At 38.4% G+C, this 20720-nt stretch overlaps 1 protein-coding gene across 4 annotated transcripts in view; it reads right to left on the bottom strand.

Annotated features, from left to right (window-relative positions):
- CNKSR2 (connector enhancer of kinase suppressor of Ras 2) overlaps nt 1-20720 on the bottom strand; it is a 248492-nt gene that overhangs the window by 72046 nt on the left and 155726 nt on the right. For all 4 annotated transcript variants that reach the window (XM_079972207.1, XM_079972208.1, XM_079972206.1 and 1 more), the window contains 2 exons: nt 14752-14811; nt 9824-9892 (listed from right to left, as the gene is read on the bottom strand). In XM_079972207.1, the coding sequence (XP_079828333.1) occupies nt 9824-9892; nt 14752-14811 (129 nt within the window). The remainder of the gene's footprint in view (nt 1-9823; nt 9893-14751; nt 14812-20720) is intronic.

Raw genomic sequence — 20720 nt, forward strand, 5'->3', positions numbered from 1 at the left:
ATTACTGCATGATTGATGTTTCTGATGCATGTATGTTTCTGGGAACTGTCCATACGATATCTTCAGCATCAAAATGTCAGCCCACATTTCTTCTATTTAATCTAGATTTATTCTTTCTGCAGGGGGGCAAGGAAACACTCTTGCCAATGAGCCCTTTAAAAATTATGCCCTTGCTCAGAAGTATGCTAAATCTGAGCTAGAAGTTACAGAATCCACTTCAGATAAAGTAGCAGTAAAATCACCATCTTGCAGGATCCATGCATGGGCTCAGTTAAAAATATGAGGACCGGAAACTAGACCCTATTTTTGCAGTTGACCACTGACAGCTTCTTCCAGCATTTGAAGATGGTTCCTTGGCTCCCATTTACATAGTGTATGTCACTGAGCAAGCCGAAGATGGAAAAGGAGCCATATAGCAGTTAGGGGATCTGCCTCTTTAAAAACCTGACTTACTGTTCAAATCTTGAAACGTTGCCAAGAAATCAAGGCTTCTCTCAAATCATAGTATCTTGTGGGTATTTAAATCTTCTTTTAAAACTTGCTGATAGAGAGGTTTTTCTACACAAGCATTCAGAATCTGTATAATACCCCAGCATTCCAGATATTTTACAGAGCTTTCCATCTAGGGCTTCTTGTTTCTCTACTCCTAACCTTGACCCTGTACCTCTTCACTGCCTGCCCAATCTTTAGCCCACAACAGATTAAAGGTGTGCAAGAATCTTAATCTATACACACATACACACAAACATGAACTTAGTCTTTTCCCAATGAACCGTGCCATTCAAATTTCCCTTTTACACTATTAATGTAACAATGGCAGTGGCAGACATGTAGTTTTGACCAAAGATGGCTGACCAAAGGTGGCTGATTTTGACCAAAGATGGCTGATTTGTTTTTTACATAGTTTTTTTCATAAAAATTTTCACAAAAGCATAATAAATTAAATGACTATTTTTGAAAAGACAGACTGAGCATATTTTAGATAGCAAAAGGTGTGTCATCAGAAATATCTAGTAATAAATTGTCTAGAAAGGAACATGGAATTGCTGATAAGATTTTCTAGTTTTTCTTCAGTGAAAGATTCGTTTCTGACAAACTCCTTCATTTAGTCTTAGTTATAAGCACATTCTTAGCCAAAATACAATGTTCTCTATTCTGATTATGATAGACAGCGGAGTATACTGCATAAATTTTTGGTAGCTAATTAAAAGAGACATATAATGTTTAAATCACTGCTTACCCTGTCTACATTTATGTAAATAAAAAATGAAGTCAATACATTATCCACTATAAGAACGCCCTACATTGTATTTATGCTGTCTCTAAAATTAAAATTTTAATGTACAATGCAAAACGTAACTCTTTAGATACCTCTGTAGTTGTTAAATTATGGTACCAAACAAATAAAAACAATGTAACCATATATGTGCTGACTCAGAAGTAAGCCTCATTGAGTTGAATGAGACTACTCCTCTGTAAGTTTATATAAGATTGCAGCCAAAGACAATTTTTCCGAAGCTCTAGGTGCAATCTATTTTTGTATTATGGTCTATTTAATGTAATTTAATAATGCTCAAAAGCAATACTTTTAAGAATGGATGCAGAGCTTTTAAACACAGTATAATTAATATAAAATTTTATTTATTTATTTGCAAAAGTGCTGCTAAATTATGTGAACTGAAGTAACATGAGTGTGTGTTAATCATAAAGCCCTGAAGCATGTATTTCTTGAAGACTTCATATGAGTAAGGCTCTCATTTTAAAGGTTTCATAAAAAGCACCTGATTTTAAAAATTAAAAGGAGTACTCAAAACTTACTTAATTTACAACATTAAAATGCAATTTTGTGAATATACTCTAATAGCAAAAGGTCCTTTTAAGCTGGAAGCTTTACTGACCCAAATGTTTGACTCTGTCAAGTAGTAGGTGGGTGTTACCTCTGACTCAGGATGCATTACTCACGTTACAGTTGATAAGAGGCAGAGCCTGGAATGACAGAGACACAGAAGTTTAGGGTGAAGAGAGTCACAGATTCCAAGTCCTCCTCTTAGGCATGATTGTGAAAAATGCTTGGAGTCGGAAGAGCCTTATATATGAATCATAACTTTAAACTGATCAATAACTTAATTCTGAAAGTATAATAGCTATTTTAATAATCATATAATTGTTTTCCTTTTACAAAGCCCCCTGTATTTATACACTTAACATCCTAAACTTCTTTACTTGGAAATCCTATCAATAGCTTTCACTTTCAGATGATTATGCTTAGGGTTATGATTATGATTAAGCCTTCAGACCATGTCTTCAAATCACTTGTAAATTTTTTAAACAGGGTAAACTTTAATCACTTAGGGATCAGATGTTCTGTTTGAGGGCCTAGTGAAAGGGGAAATGGAGAGCAGCAATTTTTATAAAATAAATGAATCCCCATTTAAAAAATGTTCTGGTCATAGCCCAGGCAATAATGGGCCAGATTCAAAGACCCTCAAAATTAGCCCAAATATACTTAAAACCTGTGATGTTTTTTCTTTCCCCCACAAGCGATTGTAACTTATTTTTAAATAGAATATATATTCAAAAACTGTTTGTGATACAAAGTGGGCTTAACTGTTCAAAGAAGAAATTGGGGAGAGGAGAGGCACACCTCTTCTAGGATCTACTGGTCTTATGGGACTGAAGTAGGCTTTTGAAATATAGCCAGTATTTAATTCCTCAAAATGGCTTGCACTTATTCAGGAGGAATGTTATCTTTCTGAGGGTGGCAGAATACAATGCTTCATCACAAACTACTCTGAAAACACCCTAGTTTCAAAAGTGGTTTATATAAGACTGCTGTTTGAAAAGCACTAAATAGAAAGCATCGATGGAGATGTAGAACTAGTTGTTTTGTTTTGATACATTGTAACCTATAGTTACTCCCTGGTAACTAGGCAAAACAAGCTACAACATTCATCCTAAATTTTGGACATTTTGATTTTATTTTTCCTCCTGCTAACACTCTGCACTTTGTGTAGGCATTTTGCCTGAAGAAGAGTGCTGGAGAGCTTGAAAGCTTGCCTCAATTTTGTGACGTTTTGGTTAGTCCTACTAACCAACTGCGTTGTCAACTGTGGGTTTTTGTTTGTTTTTCCTACAGACCAACATATCCACCTTTCTGTTTTAGTACAAGTCATTAAAGACTGCCCTGAGCTGCTGAGCTAGTGGAGAATTACATTCTTCACTATAAGTGGACCTCTGAGACAGAATGTAAATTTCATAATAATGATAATGATGCAAGGATGACTAGGTCACCCATCTGTTCAGTATTAATTATTTTATACTGTTCTTTCCCTTGTGCCAGTGCCACCTGCACTGAAAGAATCAAACTGTTTACTAAGATGGGATGAGAGAACACTGACACACACACACAGTATGTGTGTGTGCGTGTGCGTGCGCGCGCGCGCGCATACACGCTATAGTAACAGGTATCTATAAACTAAGGTTACTTGAACTTAGTCCCCACCCCCAGCTCCTGGGGGCTAAGCCCCTGAATATTTTGGGGATGGGGGCCTGCCTCCCATGTCCAAAAAAAACCACAGAGGTGAAGCGCAGTGCTCCAGTGGCCAGCTCCTTCTCCTCCTCCTGCCAGGGACAGGAAGAAGGGTTTAAGCAACCTTCCGCCAGTGGCAGCACCAGGAAGAGGCGGAGGAGGAGCTGTGTAGCCATGCAGCTGCCACATTCAGTTCCACGCACAGATACTCCCAACATCCTGATATCACATGTGCAACCACTGCTCCCCGCCCCCTCAAATCACCCTCACACACCGGCGCTTCTCCTTGAACTTGGCACAAAAGAATGGATGATTCTGCTTTTTCTGAACTGTGATCATTCATATCTAGAGCTGTCATGGTTTATTCCTTTACAAGACTAGGCTTACATCTACAACTAGGCCTAGTTTGTTCCGTGCAGGAAGACCTCTAATGGAAATTCCCTTTGAGCAATAAGACCCTTGAGTAATTGGACTACAAAAATAGCCATTTTAGTGGGACTAGGAAACATAAAGTATTTTGTATCAGCATGGACAAAACAAGTTGCTGGGGAAGAGTGAAAACAAAGGTGGAAAGGGACTCTAAAGTTACAAAAAATGGATAACTCTGTGTATCCTAGTTCTGAACTCCTTGAAGGAACTGCAATTCCTTATGAACCTATCAGAATGTATTCTGCAACAGTTCATGCTACCATGTTTTTCCTCTAGAAACTTCTTTATTTTTTAAAACAACGTATTTTAATTAGAAATGTGACTTATGGCTCATGGCACCTTTTGGTATCAGAAAAGAGGCCTGGAGGACCACATTCAGTCCCCAGGCCTGGAGTTCCCCATCCGAATTCAGGGTGATATCCAACATTAGTCATCCTCAGACTAATCAATCCACTGTAATAAGTGTGAAGTATCTTAAGTCCTTTGCTTTTCATCGGTCTACTCTGAGAATGACTTAGTTGGATCTCACCTTCAGTTGTTTTACTTGGTTGAACAAAAGGGTGATCAGTGAACAATCCAACATGCAATGTATGCAGTTTTATTTAATTTAATAAGGGCAGGCAGGAAATGTTCCAGCAAATACAGATTGTAGCCCAAAGTCCACTGAGTTAGCAAATATTTTGATGACTGTTTCTTCAACTGTTGTTGCTGCAGATTGCATTGTTTCATAGTAAACTGAAGTCTGAATTAGCTATAACATTGTTACAGCATAATCAATGCGAGATTCATAAATTTTCTAATATTAATTTGGAGGTTGTTTGCACTGCCACACCATCATTAATTCATAGTAATAAGCAGAAAAACTAATTTTTGTATTGTTGCATACTATTACTGCATTAAACTAAATTATACACAATTGACAGAATATATCTTAGCTATGTATTACATGGAAATTATTTTATAATTAGGCAGAACTTTAACTAATTCAAGTGTATAAAATCTTCCAATTCATTCAACTGCATATCTGGAACTGCAAGAAAAAAAGCAAATATCTACTATGACCTCTTGCATGCTAACAAGAATCAACTAGCTAATTCCTTGATGCATCCATAGTTTTTAGGCAGAACCAATATTCAGAACTAATGATAAGCGTTTTACATTGCACTTTTCCTAAGGGCTACACAAGTGGTTCACATACATTGTCAGTGATCCTCAGAAAACACTGAAGGCAAGCCATTAGTATTATCCTGATGTAACAGATAAGGATAGATGAGATAGAGGCTCACTTAGGAATACCAAGTGAGTTAATAACAGAGCTGAAGACTAAACTGGAAACTTCCAACTGAAAGCTTACGCTCTCAACCATTACGCCACATTCAGCATATACAAACTGATGCACAGTTTGCAATTGTGTGCAATTCCGAAAACCTATAGTACAGCCATACAAGGTATCAAACTATTTGTAGTGCAAAATTGACATTGGAATTAATCCTTAGCATTTGTATCTAAACTGATATCATTCCCTTGGCAGCAAAACAAGAAGGATTTATTGTAAGAATAATCTCACTGCCATTATAAACAAGAGCACTGACTTAGGGGCCTATTAGCCTCCTGGCCAATGGATCTTCAAGTTAATACTACTGCAGGGACTCGGTGCTACAGCAGCTTCTCCCCAGTACTGCTTCAATTGTACTGGCTTGGGGGCTGGAAATGGGCTATATACAAGGCAGGTGGAGGGAGAAGTATTCTAAGTCTGAATCGCTCAGACCTGCTCCTGCCCTTACATGTTGGCATAATGTTATGTTAGTGACAGAGATGGTGCAAGTCAAAGAAGCAAAGCAAAACTTCTACTGAGAGCAAGGCAGAGCCAAAATATATTGCCCCCTCACTTCCTTCTGCTTTGTCCACACCATCACAATAGTGTATAGAATTGCAACCAACTCTGCACTCAATCATAACAAATCCACAACATAATATAAATCCTTAAAAACAGATTCCACAGCTCAGATGACCAGACACTTGGTATCACATCTAGCCTCATGTCATATACCCTTGGAGGGAACTTTGGTGATTGGCTCTATGCTAAAATATTACACTTTATACAAACAGCCTGGTTTCAGAACAAATAGAGGAAGAACACACTATTAATGCTACTTATCTCAGACCCCTTACAAGTACTCTGCTGCAGGATCATCTCCCTTCCACAGCAGGAACTTCTGCTCTATTACGCCAGCTGAGGGTACAAGAATACATCCCACATAGATAAGCAAAGGTAGTGGGAAGAGAGAAACTATTTATCTGATTGTGACTGCAACATATATCTCCCCATGTCTCCAATATTGTCAACAATAATTTAGTTAAATTGTGTGGCATAATCAATGCTTCCTGACTCATCAGCCAGCAGCAATGTTTCCACACAGGTCACCAAAAACATGCATTCTTCAGAAAGGGGATTGGCTAGAGGTTATCAGCCTTCGAAAATTGATAAATGCCAGGCACTCCTCTTCGATAATTGTATGGCTACTCAAAACCTAATGTACCCTTTTGCATTTCAGGAGAACAGCCTGGTCACATGGAGCAGAACAAACAGACACTGAGCAAAGTCTTATACTTCTGCTCCCTACAGCGTAGGAACAATTGTAGTTTTAGTGATGAGTCTCTCCCAACCTCCCCAACACAGGAAGTATTTCAAGGAGGAACACGGATGAGTGCATAGGTGGCAGCTCTCTCTCATTGATGCTCACCAACCTCTACAGACTACATGTTGCAGCTACCGACCATTACTATCACTCTTGGGTCTTGTTGCAGTCCTCCCAACAGCCTTAAAGACATTCCCCTCTCCCAATACTATAAAGAACACAAATGAGCATAGCCCTGAGGCAGCTGCTGCTTACTAAATCAACTCTGAAGCAATACCCAATAGAGGGCTTTCTCCAGATGTAAATAACAGCTTCAAAGGAGCAATATCTTGTCAGACCACATCAGGGAAAGAAAGGGTTGTACATGTAAGTGCAAATAGGCATTTAATATACATCTAGTTTGGTCCTTGGGGGCTGCATATGCTTTCAAGTGCACAATGTGGGAGACTTTCTCCCAGCTTTTCTAGTGGGCCATAATTCGGAGGTACAGTATATCCTTGGCATCTCCAGGTAGGGCTGGGAGAGAGAACCTTGCAAGAAACCCTGGAGAGCTATTGTACTACTTGGGCCAAAAGCCTAAGGACTTCCTATGTTCTTCATAGAACACGTCCTACATTTGACACATATGCTGTTTCACAGAGCTAGGACTATCTAGGACTAGCTAGGACAATCTAGTCCCAGTTGAATCTGTAAACTGGAAGCTGTTGTTGAGTACCTGGAAGCTGCTTTAGGGAATGTGTAGTGTGGGTGTGGGGCTTAGATCTGTAAGCTTCTCCACTTTTGCATCTAACATGAAAGTTAATACCAGGCATGCAAAAGGTGAGCTTGGTGTTGGTGGGGCCCAAACATGCACCTCTTTTTTCCAGCCTGCTTCTCTAGTCCTGTGGGCTAACAGGCTTTGTCCTTCAAAAAGTGCAGCTGTGACTCCTTTGTTGTGTGTCCTGGCTATACTCCTTTGCCAGACATAACTGATTTTTGGTGTTGTTTTCCTCAGTTTTGATATGTTCTGCAAAACACTGAACATCAACCTTGCAGAATGGTAAGAAAAACTATGCCTAATTAGCTTCACAAGTTTACCTATTTGGATTTTACATCCCTTAATAGATAACTATAGTTAAGTTCACAGCATTCATAGCCAATCCAATGTTCTTTACGTTAGATGTTAAAGACAAGTACCTTACATTCCTGCAATGTTATCTAAATGAGCTTGCCCAACTCTCTTTGTAAAGAATTAAAGTATTAGTCTCCAACTTATTAAGACAGAATTTCTCACACTGCTGTGGCATGTATATCCTACCAGTGCAATTTCCCATAGAGTTGAATCTCAACTTGACTCAGCAGACTGGACATAGAAATGGCCAGAGAAAAGTTCAAAGACCACTTGAAACATATTTCGCTTGCCTTTCTCACCTTCAGGAGGAATCCTCCTACTAACAGCTTCTCATAAAGAGGGCACTTCAAGACAGTTGCTATTGTGCATGTGGGATTCAATCACTTTATGGCAAACCTATGCCCCAGCCCTGCAAGTTAGATTTTTGGCAGTAAGCAAAGTGATGGTTAAATAAGCTGGAAAGTATGGAGTAACAATTGCTTGATGTGATGTTTTAAACCTTCCCACAAACAAATCAGAATAGAATGCTCAATAAACAGGTCATATAGAAGCAATCAGGGAAATTTCCCCCCACAACTAATGTCCATCTGATACTCTACTTCTCATCCAGAGAGGTGCTCTCCATCCCAAACAGCAGCACAATCTTTCTCATATTGCCAATTGGGATGCAATGAGTGACAATCCCAGAATCTATCCCATACCCTTCCTAATCTAGGTTTTTGCACCATTTAGACTGTGTAAAGAAATCCCTACAGGAAAAAATTACATGTGACACATGGGGGGGAGGGAAATTAACAGGAAGGGGACCACAGTGCATGGGAAGAGTGCTTAATCCTTCCATTCCCAACCGTGAACCCAACAAAAATTGCCCAGCCTGTGTAGCTATGAAAGCTGTCCTATGGCAGTCTCATCCTATGATGCTTCAGAATTACTCTTAAGGATAGCAATTCCTACACATATTACTTTCCCTGTACAGTTTTACTGTAATTATAATCTGTCTTGATCACTGTTGTGTTCCGATGGGGCACATTTGGTAAGCCTCCATGCCCCTTAGGTTGGGCTGGCCTTTAACAAGTGTCAAGCTTTTTATGTGGCAGACTATGCCCTTTGGACCTCCTTGTCAATAGAGGCTTAGCAGGAGTCATACCTTGTTTTTAGATGTCTTCTAAAAACTCTCTTCAGACACACTTTCAACCTAAGCTCTTACTAATGTGTTTGATGTTTTAATTATTTTTAGTGTAACACTGTATTTTCAGTTCTTATACTGCCTTGTGATATTTTCATATTAAAGTGCAGTTTAAAATTATGTGAATATAAATAAATAAGGCACTTCAGAATAAAATATTCTAAATTATAGAATATTAAATGTGAGTAAATGTATTGAACTCATGCTATACTAAAGCAATGTGTAAATGACCAAAAGAGAGAGGAAATGGTTTAACCTGTGTTAACTCCAGAGAGATACCTGTTTGATACACAGGTTTCTTGTTTAGCATTCCAGCCAGCTGAAATAGGAGTCCTGTAGTCTTGCTCAGGCCTCATGGAGAATGAGTTTCAAGGGGTGAGAAAAGCAAATGGACAACCCACTGAGCAACGTAGTAAGAGATGGGATGGCTCTCAGCCGCAAACGTTAGCATTTTATAATTTTTTATGGGATTCATCCACCCCACCCCTAATCCAGGATAAGGATCAGATTAATTCCCTCTTCTTCCCACTTCACTCACTCGGCTGAGATTTCAACATTTTGTATGTTTTTGAAGCTCACAGATCCTTGAGAGGGCTATTTACAACCCTAGCTTTAATTTACACTTCTGTGTATCTATGCAGGCCATTAAGTATGAAGAAACCACTACCTTATTTTTTGTGGCTCTGCTTTGTTTCCAAACCAATAGGCATTCAACCACCTAAATTTGCTATTAGTAAATATTATGAGAAACTGGTAGTCTTACACACATTTCGCTTCCACACTACTTATTTTTTAGAATACATAAAAATTACAGAGTCTTTTTTAAATCTCTCATGCAAAAGCTACTAAAACCAGTAAAACAACACATTTTAACATGTGTTGCTGATACACCATCATCTTCAAGTGATACAGAATTCAATCATACCTACCACAGTTTGGTGGTTAACTTGGATCACTTCATCTCCAGCATGGATTTTCTTACATCGATCTGCAGGTGACTGAATTTAAAATAAAAGAGATGATAAAGAATACAATCCTTACTGGCTATCATCTCTCCTTTCGCAAAAGCAAGATTATTAAGCTATGCACTCTGTGTTAGTTCTCTATACTGTATTTATGTTTTCTAGGAAGTTAAATATTTCTCTTTTTCAACGCTACAGTCCTGGCAACATATAGAAGGCTTCAACTGGAACAAGTTATTTGCACAGACGACAGCTCAGTGAGCTACTATGGCAATAATATGGGAGTGCTCTAAGGCCCTTTGAGTGTACTGGGTGTTTTGAACTTGTGATGAGACAACACCAGACTTCCTCAGTGAGCCTTAAACGTCTAGAAGAGGACATAATCTGGATCAAATAACTCAGTGTTATTCCTCACTGAGGAATCGTGGGTTGGACTACAAGCCTCCCTTTCCCAGTTATAAATGAGACATGCAGCATTACTTCAAGCCAGAGAGGCACACTTCATGTAGCTTTTTCCTCAAGATGAATGGATGGGGGCAGTACTCCCTATTGCTACCAGATACAACCCCCTCGTTTTCCTTGAGGGGGGCTGCAAGACAAGGAGAGGAAATACAAACACACTGAGTTTTGTGTGTCCACTGAGTACTCACAAAATCTCTAGAAGGGTTTTGTGATCCAAGCAGGGTAGTGTTTAACTATTCTGACAAGATGCCCCCAAAACAGCTTCTCTGTCATTACTGATCTTTCCTTAGACTGCATGGTGTGTGTTTATGGGTGTTGAAAGTCCTGGTGCACTCTTAATTCAGGTCCAATATAGAGGGCACCCATGGGTACTGAAAGTGTTCCCTAGAACATGCATCCTGAATCATTCAAAACAACAGGAATTTTACAAAGATCCTTGAGCTCATAAATTAACACAGAAATGGTTCCCTGAATGTGGTAAGTCTGAAAACCACTCATGTAGAACATTCAGTGACTTAAAAACAAAACTCTTCTACAAGATAATGACCCTGACTGCTGTGCAGTTGAGGCTTTTAAGCACTCAGCGGATCAGCCCCTCGTGAGAACCATAGGATCTTTCAAGGGTGCCATGAGAGGTTGACTCCTCCCTTGCTGCTCCAGGTCTGCTGTGCCACTGGACAAAGGTGCTCTGTGTGCAAGGGCACAAAGAGTGGTGATCCATGGAATACACAAAATGTCCCAAATTCTCACCTAACTGCAATAGTTTTTAAGATAATTACATAATATATTTTCCCCTGAAGTTTAATAAATCATTTTCCAGTGCAAGTAAACACAGATACTCATTTCTCTTCACTACAGAAAATCCAGAACACCAGGAGTTCAATTTAAGTACTATGATCAGAAGGCATTTATATCAATTCCTACTTCTGTCCTCTGGAAGTTGGAAGATTTCTAAAAATGCAGTGATAATATAAAACACTGTGGATAGCAACTGGGCAAAAGTTAAACATTTTAAATCAATGCAGCTTAAACTCAGGATGGACTGACTCGGAAGGATTCAGATCAAAATCCAGAGAAAATGAAGCATTCCCATGATGAATTGAAATGAACGGGACTAAAGCATGCGGTAGGGTTCTAACTTCTAAAAATGGTGGGGATATCACACAGTTAGAGAAAACTTAGTCCATTATTTGTACAAGTTTTACTCAATCTGCACTGAGTAAAACCAGTAGTTCTGAACAAACAAGACACTTTTTATTTTCAAATTATGCATGCAAGTAAAGCATCAAAGAAGAGGCATTACAACTTGCGTGAGAAAGAAGTGGGATATATCTTCTAAAATGGCACATGCCACACACAGCAAAAACTAAATGTAAGGCTGGACACTGTTATGATCTATGTCGTTTGCAACGCTCAAACCCTCTAGTGAGATTACCACCACTAGATTCAAGTTGTTTGAATGCTTCACAATATTACAACTGATCTTAAAATCTAGTAACATACATTGGCTATTATTTTGCCAATACAGCACACTGTAGTCACGCTTATTCTAGTCCCATTGGAGATCCCAGGATCATGGTTTAGTTTCAGTTTGTGTGATCAGTTTCAGTTGTTGCAGCCTGATGACATGGATAGGAGCCTGAAAGTGAGGGTGACTATATGCCGTCTCGATCCTTGCCCATCAAGGCTAATAAAATATGGTAGGAGTGGATTGACTTGATTGATGCAGGGAGTGGTTGTTTCTTTATAGAAGGAAGTTATCCCCACTTCCTGGAAAGGGCTTATGGAAAGGCGTCTCTTGAAAAAGCCCTCCCTGGATCCAGGGATTTTAGAAAACTACTGTCGAATCTCTAATTCTCCCTTCTTGGCCATGAGGTAAGCTCTGCTTCACCTATTTTTATGGATGTGTTGTTTTTTAGATTTTTATTCACCCACCACTGGGAGCTGTCATGCAGGGATGTGGGCAAAGTACCATTTGTATGCTGATAACATGCAGCTTTATCTATTCCATCTGAATCAGGACAGGCTGTGAAGGTGTTGGATCGGTGTCTGAAAGCAGTGAAGAGCTGGATGGGAGCCAGTAAACTGAGGTTGAATACTGTTAAAAAGGAGGTGCTATGGTAGGTGGTTCCTGTGTCTGGGAATTAGGTACATCATCGGGTCTGGGAGGGATTGCGCTCTCCCTCAAAAAGAAATTTTGAGTACTGGAAGTACTAATGGAGTAGAATTCAATGTCACAATATTACAAATGTTCCATCTGTTCAAGTATATCAGATTACCAGATAGAACAATTCCCTCCCCTGCCTCTGCACACCGTTCTGAGGGTTCTCCTCACCACCACCATCCTGGAGCCAATAATGGAAAGGGAGAGGGAGGAAAGCCTCATGGTGCAAGTGGTTTGGCACGTGAATCCCAGCTTGCCACTGGGGTCTCAAGTGGCTTCTGTGGCCAGGAGAATTATGCTCATTTTAGGATAAACTGCCATCTACAGTTGTTCCTGGACTAGAATAGTCTGGTTCCAGTTGTCCATGCTCAAGCGATCTCCTACTTAAACTACTGCAGTGGGCTGAATGTGGGGCTGCTCTTGAAGAAGCTCTAAGCAGAATAATCACATTGAATTTAATTAGACTGCAATGTAATGATATCTATTAAGGCAAACTAGAAACCACTTTACATTTCCTCCAAATATAACTTAGCCCTTATGGAATAAATGCTTTTAATATTTATAAAACAAGGCAAGTAGTACTATATATTATGGATTTTTTTCAATTATTTTGCTCTAAGAGCACTAAATATTAAATACCACCAACAGCATCAATCTATGGACTCGTTCTAAAAATGTATTATCAATATCTGTGCAGCTGTTTTATTAAGTGACAAATTATGTTGAGAGCAATACATGGACAGTATTACTATTATATTGATACCAGTCACAGTTCAAATAAATTATGTTTACACATATGAGAGATTATTCAGTTTAACCATATTATTATTATTCAGTTTGACAATGGAAACTGCTTCAGCAGAACTATGGAAGGCTGTAATTGTTCATATTGTTCTGCTCCACGCACATTAGTAACTCACTTATAGCCTCAACTAAATTTGCAAGAACTCAGACCTATCACTGTGATTAGTCATGTTGATTAGATAAAGGGACTGATCAGAGGATCTTGTTAGTCACTGTGATGTGACTTTCATCCCAACAGAAGCTTCAATCAAGGCAGTTTCAATGAAGTTTTTACTATAGAGAAGCAAGGCAATTGTGTGAGCATGCATGCCAAACTGACACAGGATGGAGTGTGTTACTAGTTTACTGACATGCACATTAAGTACCAGGAATGCAAAGCGTTGCAGCATTTTGGTGGTGGGCTGTGCCCCTAACCTACAGTAGAACACCTGTTGGAAACCCTCATGTATTTTCCTGTGGGAAACTGTAGTGGCAGGAGCTTTCCAACTACAGTGGTACCTCGGGTTACAGACTCCTCTAACCCAGAAATAGTACCTCGGGTTAAGAACTTTGCTTCAGGATGAGAACAGAAATCGTGCAGCAGCGGTGCAGCAGCAGCGGGAGGCCCTATTAGCTAAAGTGGTGCTTCAGGTTAAGAACAGTTTCAGGTTAAAACCGGACCTCCAGAACGAATTAAGTTCTTAACATGAGGTACCACTGTATAGTAAACAATGTACAAACACTACTATTGGTGACTTGAAGTTTAACTCCACTTCTGGTGGAGTATGGGAAGAAGAATTCTATGGTTGATTTAAGAATGTCATTGGAAATTCTATTTTCAGATATTTTCAGCAGTTTGAGTGACTTCTGTCCTTTAGAGGAACCCTAGAGAATACCTCTCATACAACACGAACAAATAAGCATAAGTCTGAAAATGGCTACTATATGTGTAGAGGTGAATATCTGCAACAGAGACCACCCTTTCTCAAACTCTCATTAGTTGGTACAATGAGTTCAAGTCTGGTGACATTACATCTATTTTTATAAACAAAGAAGACATGAAGGAGTGTGTGTGCTGCTTAGATGAGATATTAACTTATCAGCTTTTAATATTATTTGATTTCCAGTAAAAAAAACACCACATTATTAGATAGGAAATGTGTTTACTGCACCACAGCAAACTACAGCACAAAATCCTATGTGAATTAAGACAAATTTCCTTTAATTCATGACAAGGTATGACGGTGATATACTTTTTCCTCCCTAGAACAAAGTCCAGTTTATATGCATTACTGAAGCTAACTTTCTCACAACTCTAGTCCAAGCTCTTTCAAGCTGTTCTCCCACGTGCACCCCTTCTTTCCCCAAACATGCTCTTGATCCTTTGCAGTTAATACACACGTACGCAAGCAAAAGGGGAATCATAATCCAAAGTTTAGATTACAAATATGTTCCAGGCTGCAGCAAATTTGATAACAATACTTACATTTTCTGTTGTTCCAGTAATTACATGAAGACCATCATATGTAGATTTAATGTACATACCCTAAGAAAAAGACATCATGGGAAAAAAATTGTAAAGTTCTTGCAAACTACTGCCATCCAATATAAACGTCTCACCCATCTAACATCTCTCTAACACATTTGAGTAATACCACTAGCACATGCCACTGGAATACCAAGTGTTTCTATCAGAAGAAAGTACATGTAAACTCCTTTTATTTGATGCGGCAGGTGTCTCTAGGTGCAACTCATTTGTATGCAATGGTTCGCAATGTGGATTGAGGTGTCTTCATAGCACTGCAAAAATATTGTAGTGACGTGGGGAAAAAACCCAATCCACATGGCAAAACTGAAATGAACTATATGTCAGTGGAGCTATTTAAGGTGGGAACAATTTCATATTCACTGATCTCAAGTGTAAGGTTATAATATGAACATAACCAGAGAAAGTGTCCATTTCATAAGTAAAATCCATAGGCACTCCATTATAAACACTAAACACAATCGCTTGAAAAAGGCAAAACCAGAGCAGTATTGAATCAAAGCACATCCTATGCATAGTGCATACAGATTTACATAGTGAACTGTAAAATCGGGGGGGGGGGGTCACAGGGGAGACTACAATGCTATCAATATTCTAAGTGATTTGAGATGCCAAAATTTTTAGAATTCAAAGTCTTCTGAGTTAATAATTAGAAACCAGCTCAGCTGACCAAAACATCACTACATGTATTTCTCAGTAACTTAAATAGTATAAACTCATATTGTTTAAAATCCAGTATTTTAAAAGGTACATTGTAATTCTGAGATACTGAAATAGTGACTATATAGTCGAGAATTTAAAAACAACTGAAAACTATAAAAGCAATTCAGCGAAACTGCAGAACTGAAGAACCCGTGAGCCTTCTATTTACCCACTAGATCTACAAATAAAGTAAAAGTATTATTCTGCAAAGGAAGGAATGTATTTTGAGCAAAGAACTATATACAGAATTTGTATATAACCAATTCATACCTGCTGATTATTACAGATCACAAAGATAAATAAAATATGCCTAGTTTTAGAAATAGTACATGAACTGAGGCCTCTATGGAACACATGAGCTATATTTTTATGACCTAGGGAAAGTTTATATGTGTTATAACACTGGTTGAATACTAACCTACATCTAAGGTGCTTTATGGATTATCACATTCAAAATGTTCTAGTCAAGTGGAATTAAATAGTTGCTGGGAGAAGCTAAATTCCTATATCATACTATCTTTCCATCTTGTATCACACAATGTAGACTACATGTCCCAGGATACTACCAAAGCATATTTCAGTTGATCCTCTTCCACTTTTACAACAACCCATAGGATATTTTCTAGATGAGGGCAATAGTTTTAATGGTCTTCTACATATTCACATTATTAGACCACTGCATTTAGTAATGAAATCTTGTTTTATTTTAGTTGTAGAAAGCTAATTGGAGCAGGCCAATGCCCTCCTGAATCTTTCTAAATGCCTCCTTTAGGCACTGCCCCAAAAAAATCTCCTGAGGAATTTAGGTTGATTCCCAGAGGCTGGTCAGTAAATGCTGCTATTCCTGACCAGCTTTGCACAGTGTATTATGGCTCCTTCAACAGTGCTGTCTGTATGGTTCAGCACTACGGCAGGCGTACATTGATGCGTAAATGTGGCATTAAGTCAATCTTTTACCTTCTCCTAGTCCATCTGGAAGAATTTGATTTGCTGGGTTTTTCCTTTGAGGGGACATTTTATGTGGATTGAGCATTACCCATGTGGCGTTCAATTTCATTTTCCACCTTTGAGCATTTCAGCGTGTTTTTGGAATAGGCTCTGAGGAGACGAACTGCATTTTTTTGACACTGTGTATGATTTGGGTGGTTTCCTGTTTGTTGGCCTGGCTACAACTGGGTCTTTATGATGAAATAATTTGCTCATTTGCTTGACATTTTGGGTGCGCCACTTGCTAAAGAAAAACAGGCGTGTCCTTCACCTGTGATTCTCTTTCTCAAGAAACACTCAAGGCAGTGTGCAGAATAAAATGGGGGGGGGGAATAATGACTGTTCTACTTCCATTGCAGAGCACATATCTGAAAGATTACCCTTTATCATTTACAATGAGGAGCCAGAAGAAGTCACAGAAATAGCTCCCCTGTGTTTTTTTTTTAAAAAAAAGATATTCAAGACCTTACAGAGCCTGAAAGCTTTAATCCATGAAGTGATGATGGGCTGTAAATGTAATTTTTCTATGCCATCTACTAACAGCATCAAAGACAAAGGTAAATTTCCTACAGAGTAACTTCACTGACACTGAAGAGCAGAGAGGATAAATTGTGTTCAGAGTACAACACAAGCATGCCATATCCAACCACCGGTTTCTTTATGGAATTGAAATGACAGTAAAATGCAATATACATTCTAGAACCTTTACAGGATGAAATTGATTTTGCTCCTATTACTGAAAGCATTCTATTATCATGGCAAGGCAGGGCTAGCCTTAACATGGGAATGAGGGGCCACCTCAGGCAGTACATTTTAGGTGCTACTACAGCTTTGATCCAGACTTGTATCAAATGCTAAACTCAAGAAAATAGTTTTTTTCCAGCAGTATTACATTGATACTGTTACTTCAACTTGCCCTTTTTCTTTTATTCTTCCTCCAAATCTGTACACCGTCTGACCTCTGGTGGCTTGAATGGGGCAGGGGGAGCCATAGTACTTTAGAACTATATAGAGCTTTAGAGTCTTGTCAGCCTGCTTTGCACAAGGGACCAGCACTAATGAACAGCAATTTGTTATCCTTTTAATGTAAAAATATCAAGTTATAACTAGCACCAGTAAAGAGCTGCTAGATTACCTTTAAGTAGCCTGTGTCCCAAACAAATTTCTTGCTTTTACTTAAAAAACAACAAAAAATAGACATTTGGCCGCTGATTGTTTTCTGAAACAGTACACGTAAAGCAAGGAAAATCCAGAACTCCAAACAAGTTAGTTCAACATAGCTGAAGATAGTACATGTCTCAATTTTCATAGTCATGACATAAAACACATACCCCTTTTCAGGTACATAGCCACAGACAATTTTATGTCATTACTCTGAAGATAATAAGGGCATAATTATGCAAAGATGAGAAATGTCAAGCAAATTAGTCCACTCTAGGGAGACAGAACACCTAAAGCATTCACAGCAGAAAAGGCACAGGTGGGAGGATGCACTGCAGAAGATCTTCCTTGAAGCACAGAGATTTATTTTATTTCTAAATATTAAAAGAAAAAGCTTCAAAACAAATTGCGTTATTCAGACAAATAGGATATAAGATGTAACTATGTTTAGACAACCTTTTTCTAAGAGTCATTTAATGAAATAAAGACAATAGCTTGGATATTCATTAGTGTTCAACACATTAACTCCTTATGTCCATTGAAGAAACAGATTCACCAGAGGCTTCCATTGAGTAGGGAATGGTGCAGGATTTTTTTTGCTGCTATCACTTTACTCCTGTGGCCCCTAGCTTCTGTACTGCTTCTAATGGCAGGAGCAACCCATGAGCAGACTTCTAGCAAAAGTTTCATGAGGTGGCAAGGTATCACCAAATAAATAAGCTATGGCAACTGTTCTATATAATAATTGCCAAATACTTGTTCCACATACTACACAGTGGTGTTCAGGGTTTATACTTGAACATAAATAGCAAAATGTGAAGTATTTATCTCTGATATACTTAAAACAGGAACACCTTCTGAGTGTGAATAAGGGGTTTTAATATGCATCTTTCAGTAATATAAATCCCTAAGATTTTGAGGCACCTATCATGTTCTGATAGGAGATAATCCAGTTAATCTTTCTGTAAAAAGAACTTTGAGTAACATTACAAAGAGAATATGTAACCTGCATGATTTAGTTTAAGGAACATTTTGATTGGATTCTTAGATACTGTATGGTTCAAAAACTGAGATTTACTAAACTCAGATGTTGTTTACAAGTCTGAGAACAACTCTGTCTTGTCTAAACAACATATTAGAAACAGTCAAAAAATTGTAAATTAACTTAGCAATGTCTGGATGTTATAATCAGTACTGCTTTGAGAAAGGTCTCTCTGTTTATTATACATATATTTAAACTTTTAACGCAATTGTCACAGTTTGTATATTTTGCATGTCATTTGCTTCTGACTCACTATTTACATTCCCCCCACTGTATCCGTATGCATATATCAACTGAGGACAGCACTGCATGCATTTGATAAAAGGAACTTGGGGCCCCTTTTTGCAGGTATATTCTGCAACATGCCATTGATGCAATACTAATGTATCAGTGGTGCATTTATACTGGGCAGTTTTATTAATTGCTTTGCAATGCTTTCCAGTGTTACCATATTATTACTGCTGGGCAAGGGGCTACAGCAAGGGGCTACAGCACAACAAAATCAGAACAGCAATAAACCAAAAAAATTGTGGGGGAAAAGGATTTCAGCAGGAAGCTATGGGCATATAGTGATTAGAAATGAAGCAGTACATTTGCCCTAAAATATTTTCAGGCACAACCAGTATTGAAAATGTCATTCATATAACCACCTCGATACTATCATGATCACAAATCATCATGATTATACAGTAGGAATGATGTCTGGTTCATTCATAAACCTATGCCGTAATAATTTTGTTACATAGCATTCTAGAGAGGTTAATCCTAATATGTTTCTCAGTGGCCAGTGATACAATTGATTATATGATATTAGTAGTGTTACTTGTAAAACCTGCCACTGTATTTCCATTGGTTCTTAGCTGTGAAGTTTAAGAATGGTGATGATTGGTTACTTGGTATTTCCCTGCCTTCCCTGAAAATGCCCACAAGTCCATCCTGTTCTCTTTCTCTTTCTGTTCAAGTTTGTGTCTTGCTGTTTGAACTTGGGAATTTAACTGTTCAGGAATGCCAAATTAGGTTTTATCAGCCCAATGATAAAAATGTACTTCTGACTTTTCTTTTCTTTTCAGCCCTACAGTTGACACCAAAAACTAAATATAGAGTTGCTGATCAATGCTGAATCCAGGCAAAAGTGACATAATGATCCCTGACAGGTTAAACAAGTGTTAGTTAAAACATATCCAATTCATATTTTGAGAATCTAGATCACAGAAACACACACCAGTGATTATAATTAAACCAGTGATGTAAAATCTCTACCCTCCTCCTACAAACCAACCCATCTGATAAAAAACTGCAAATTGATCATATGAATGAATCTTGATGCTTCTTAACCACTACAGCTATTTTCTTGACTGTGTCTTAAAATTCTGCAAGCTATACCTTACCTCAGGCTTTGCACATGGTATACAACTTCCTCTTACATTAATAACTGATCCCAGTATATCCCTAGTAGCATGCAATTGTGCAAGGCTATCCAAAGACATATATTCTTTGATATCACAAATGGTGCGCTAAATTAATAATGCCTAACATCCCAACAATGTCAGTAGCAATTAAGCCTTAGAGCCCTCAAATATAAAAGGGATAAAAGCTGAAATGCAGTCATTAAAAAATAAGCAGCCAGCTCATTTCCTGCCCACTCTTCCATCCTTTCTATCTTGTTTTTATTGCATATAGTTCAACCATTTGGTTCCTAAAAACTACTCACGATAAAAAGTTGGCAAAAAGCATTTACTTCACTTTGTTCCTTATTTCCATCCTTCTTGAGCTCATATTGCCTATACCTTAGCTGAAGAGGTTTTACTTGTCTTTGTTGCCTGTGCCTTCTTTTAACATGTATTATTGTAATTCATTTATCTTCTGTTGTTATCATTATTTCCAGTTGGCAACAGTAAGAAGTGGGGATCAGTGGTGAGAAATCTCAGGCCCAGAGGATGAATGGGATCCCCCCCCCCCGACTTCTTTATCCTGCCCTCAGACCTCACCCCAGACTACAACCCTCACCATTTGTGCA

Source organism: Podarcis cretensis, assembly GCF_951804945.1.
Source record: "Podarcis cretensis genome assembly, chromosome: 4".
Taxonomy (NCBI): domain Eukaryota; kingdom Metazoa; phylum Chordata; class Lepidosauria; order Squamata; family Lacertidae; genus Podarcis; species Podarcis cretensis.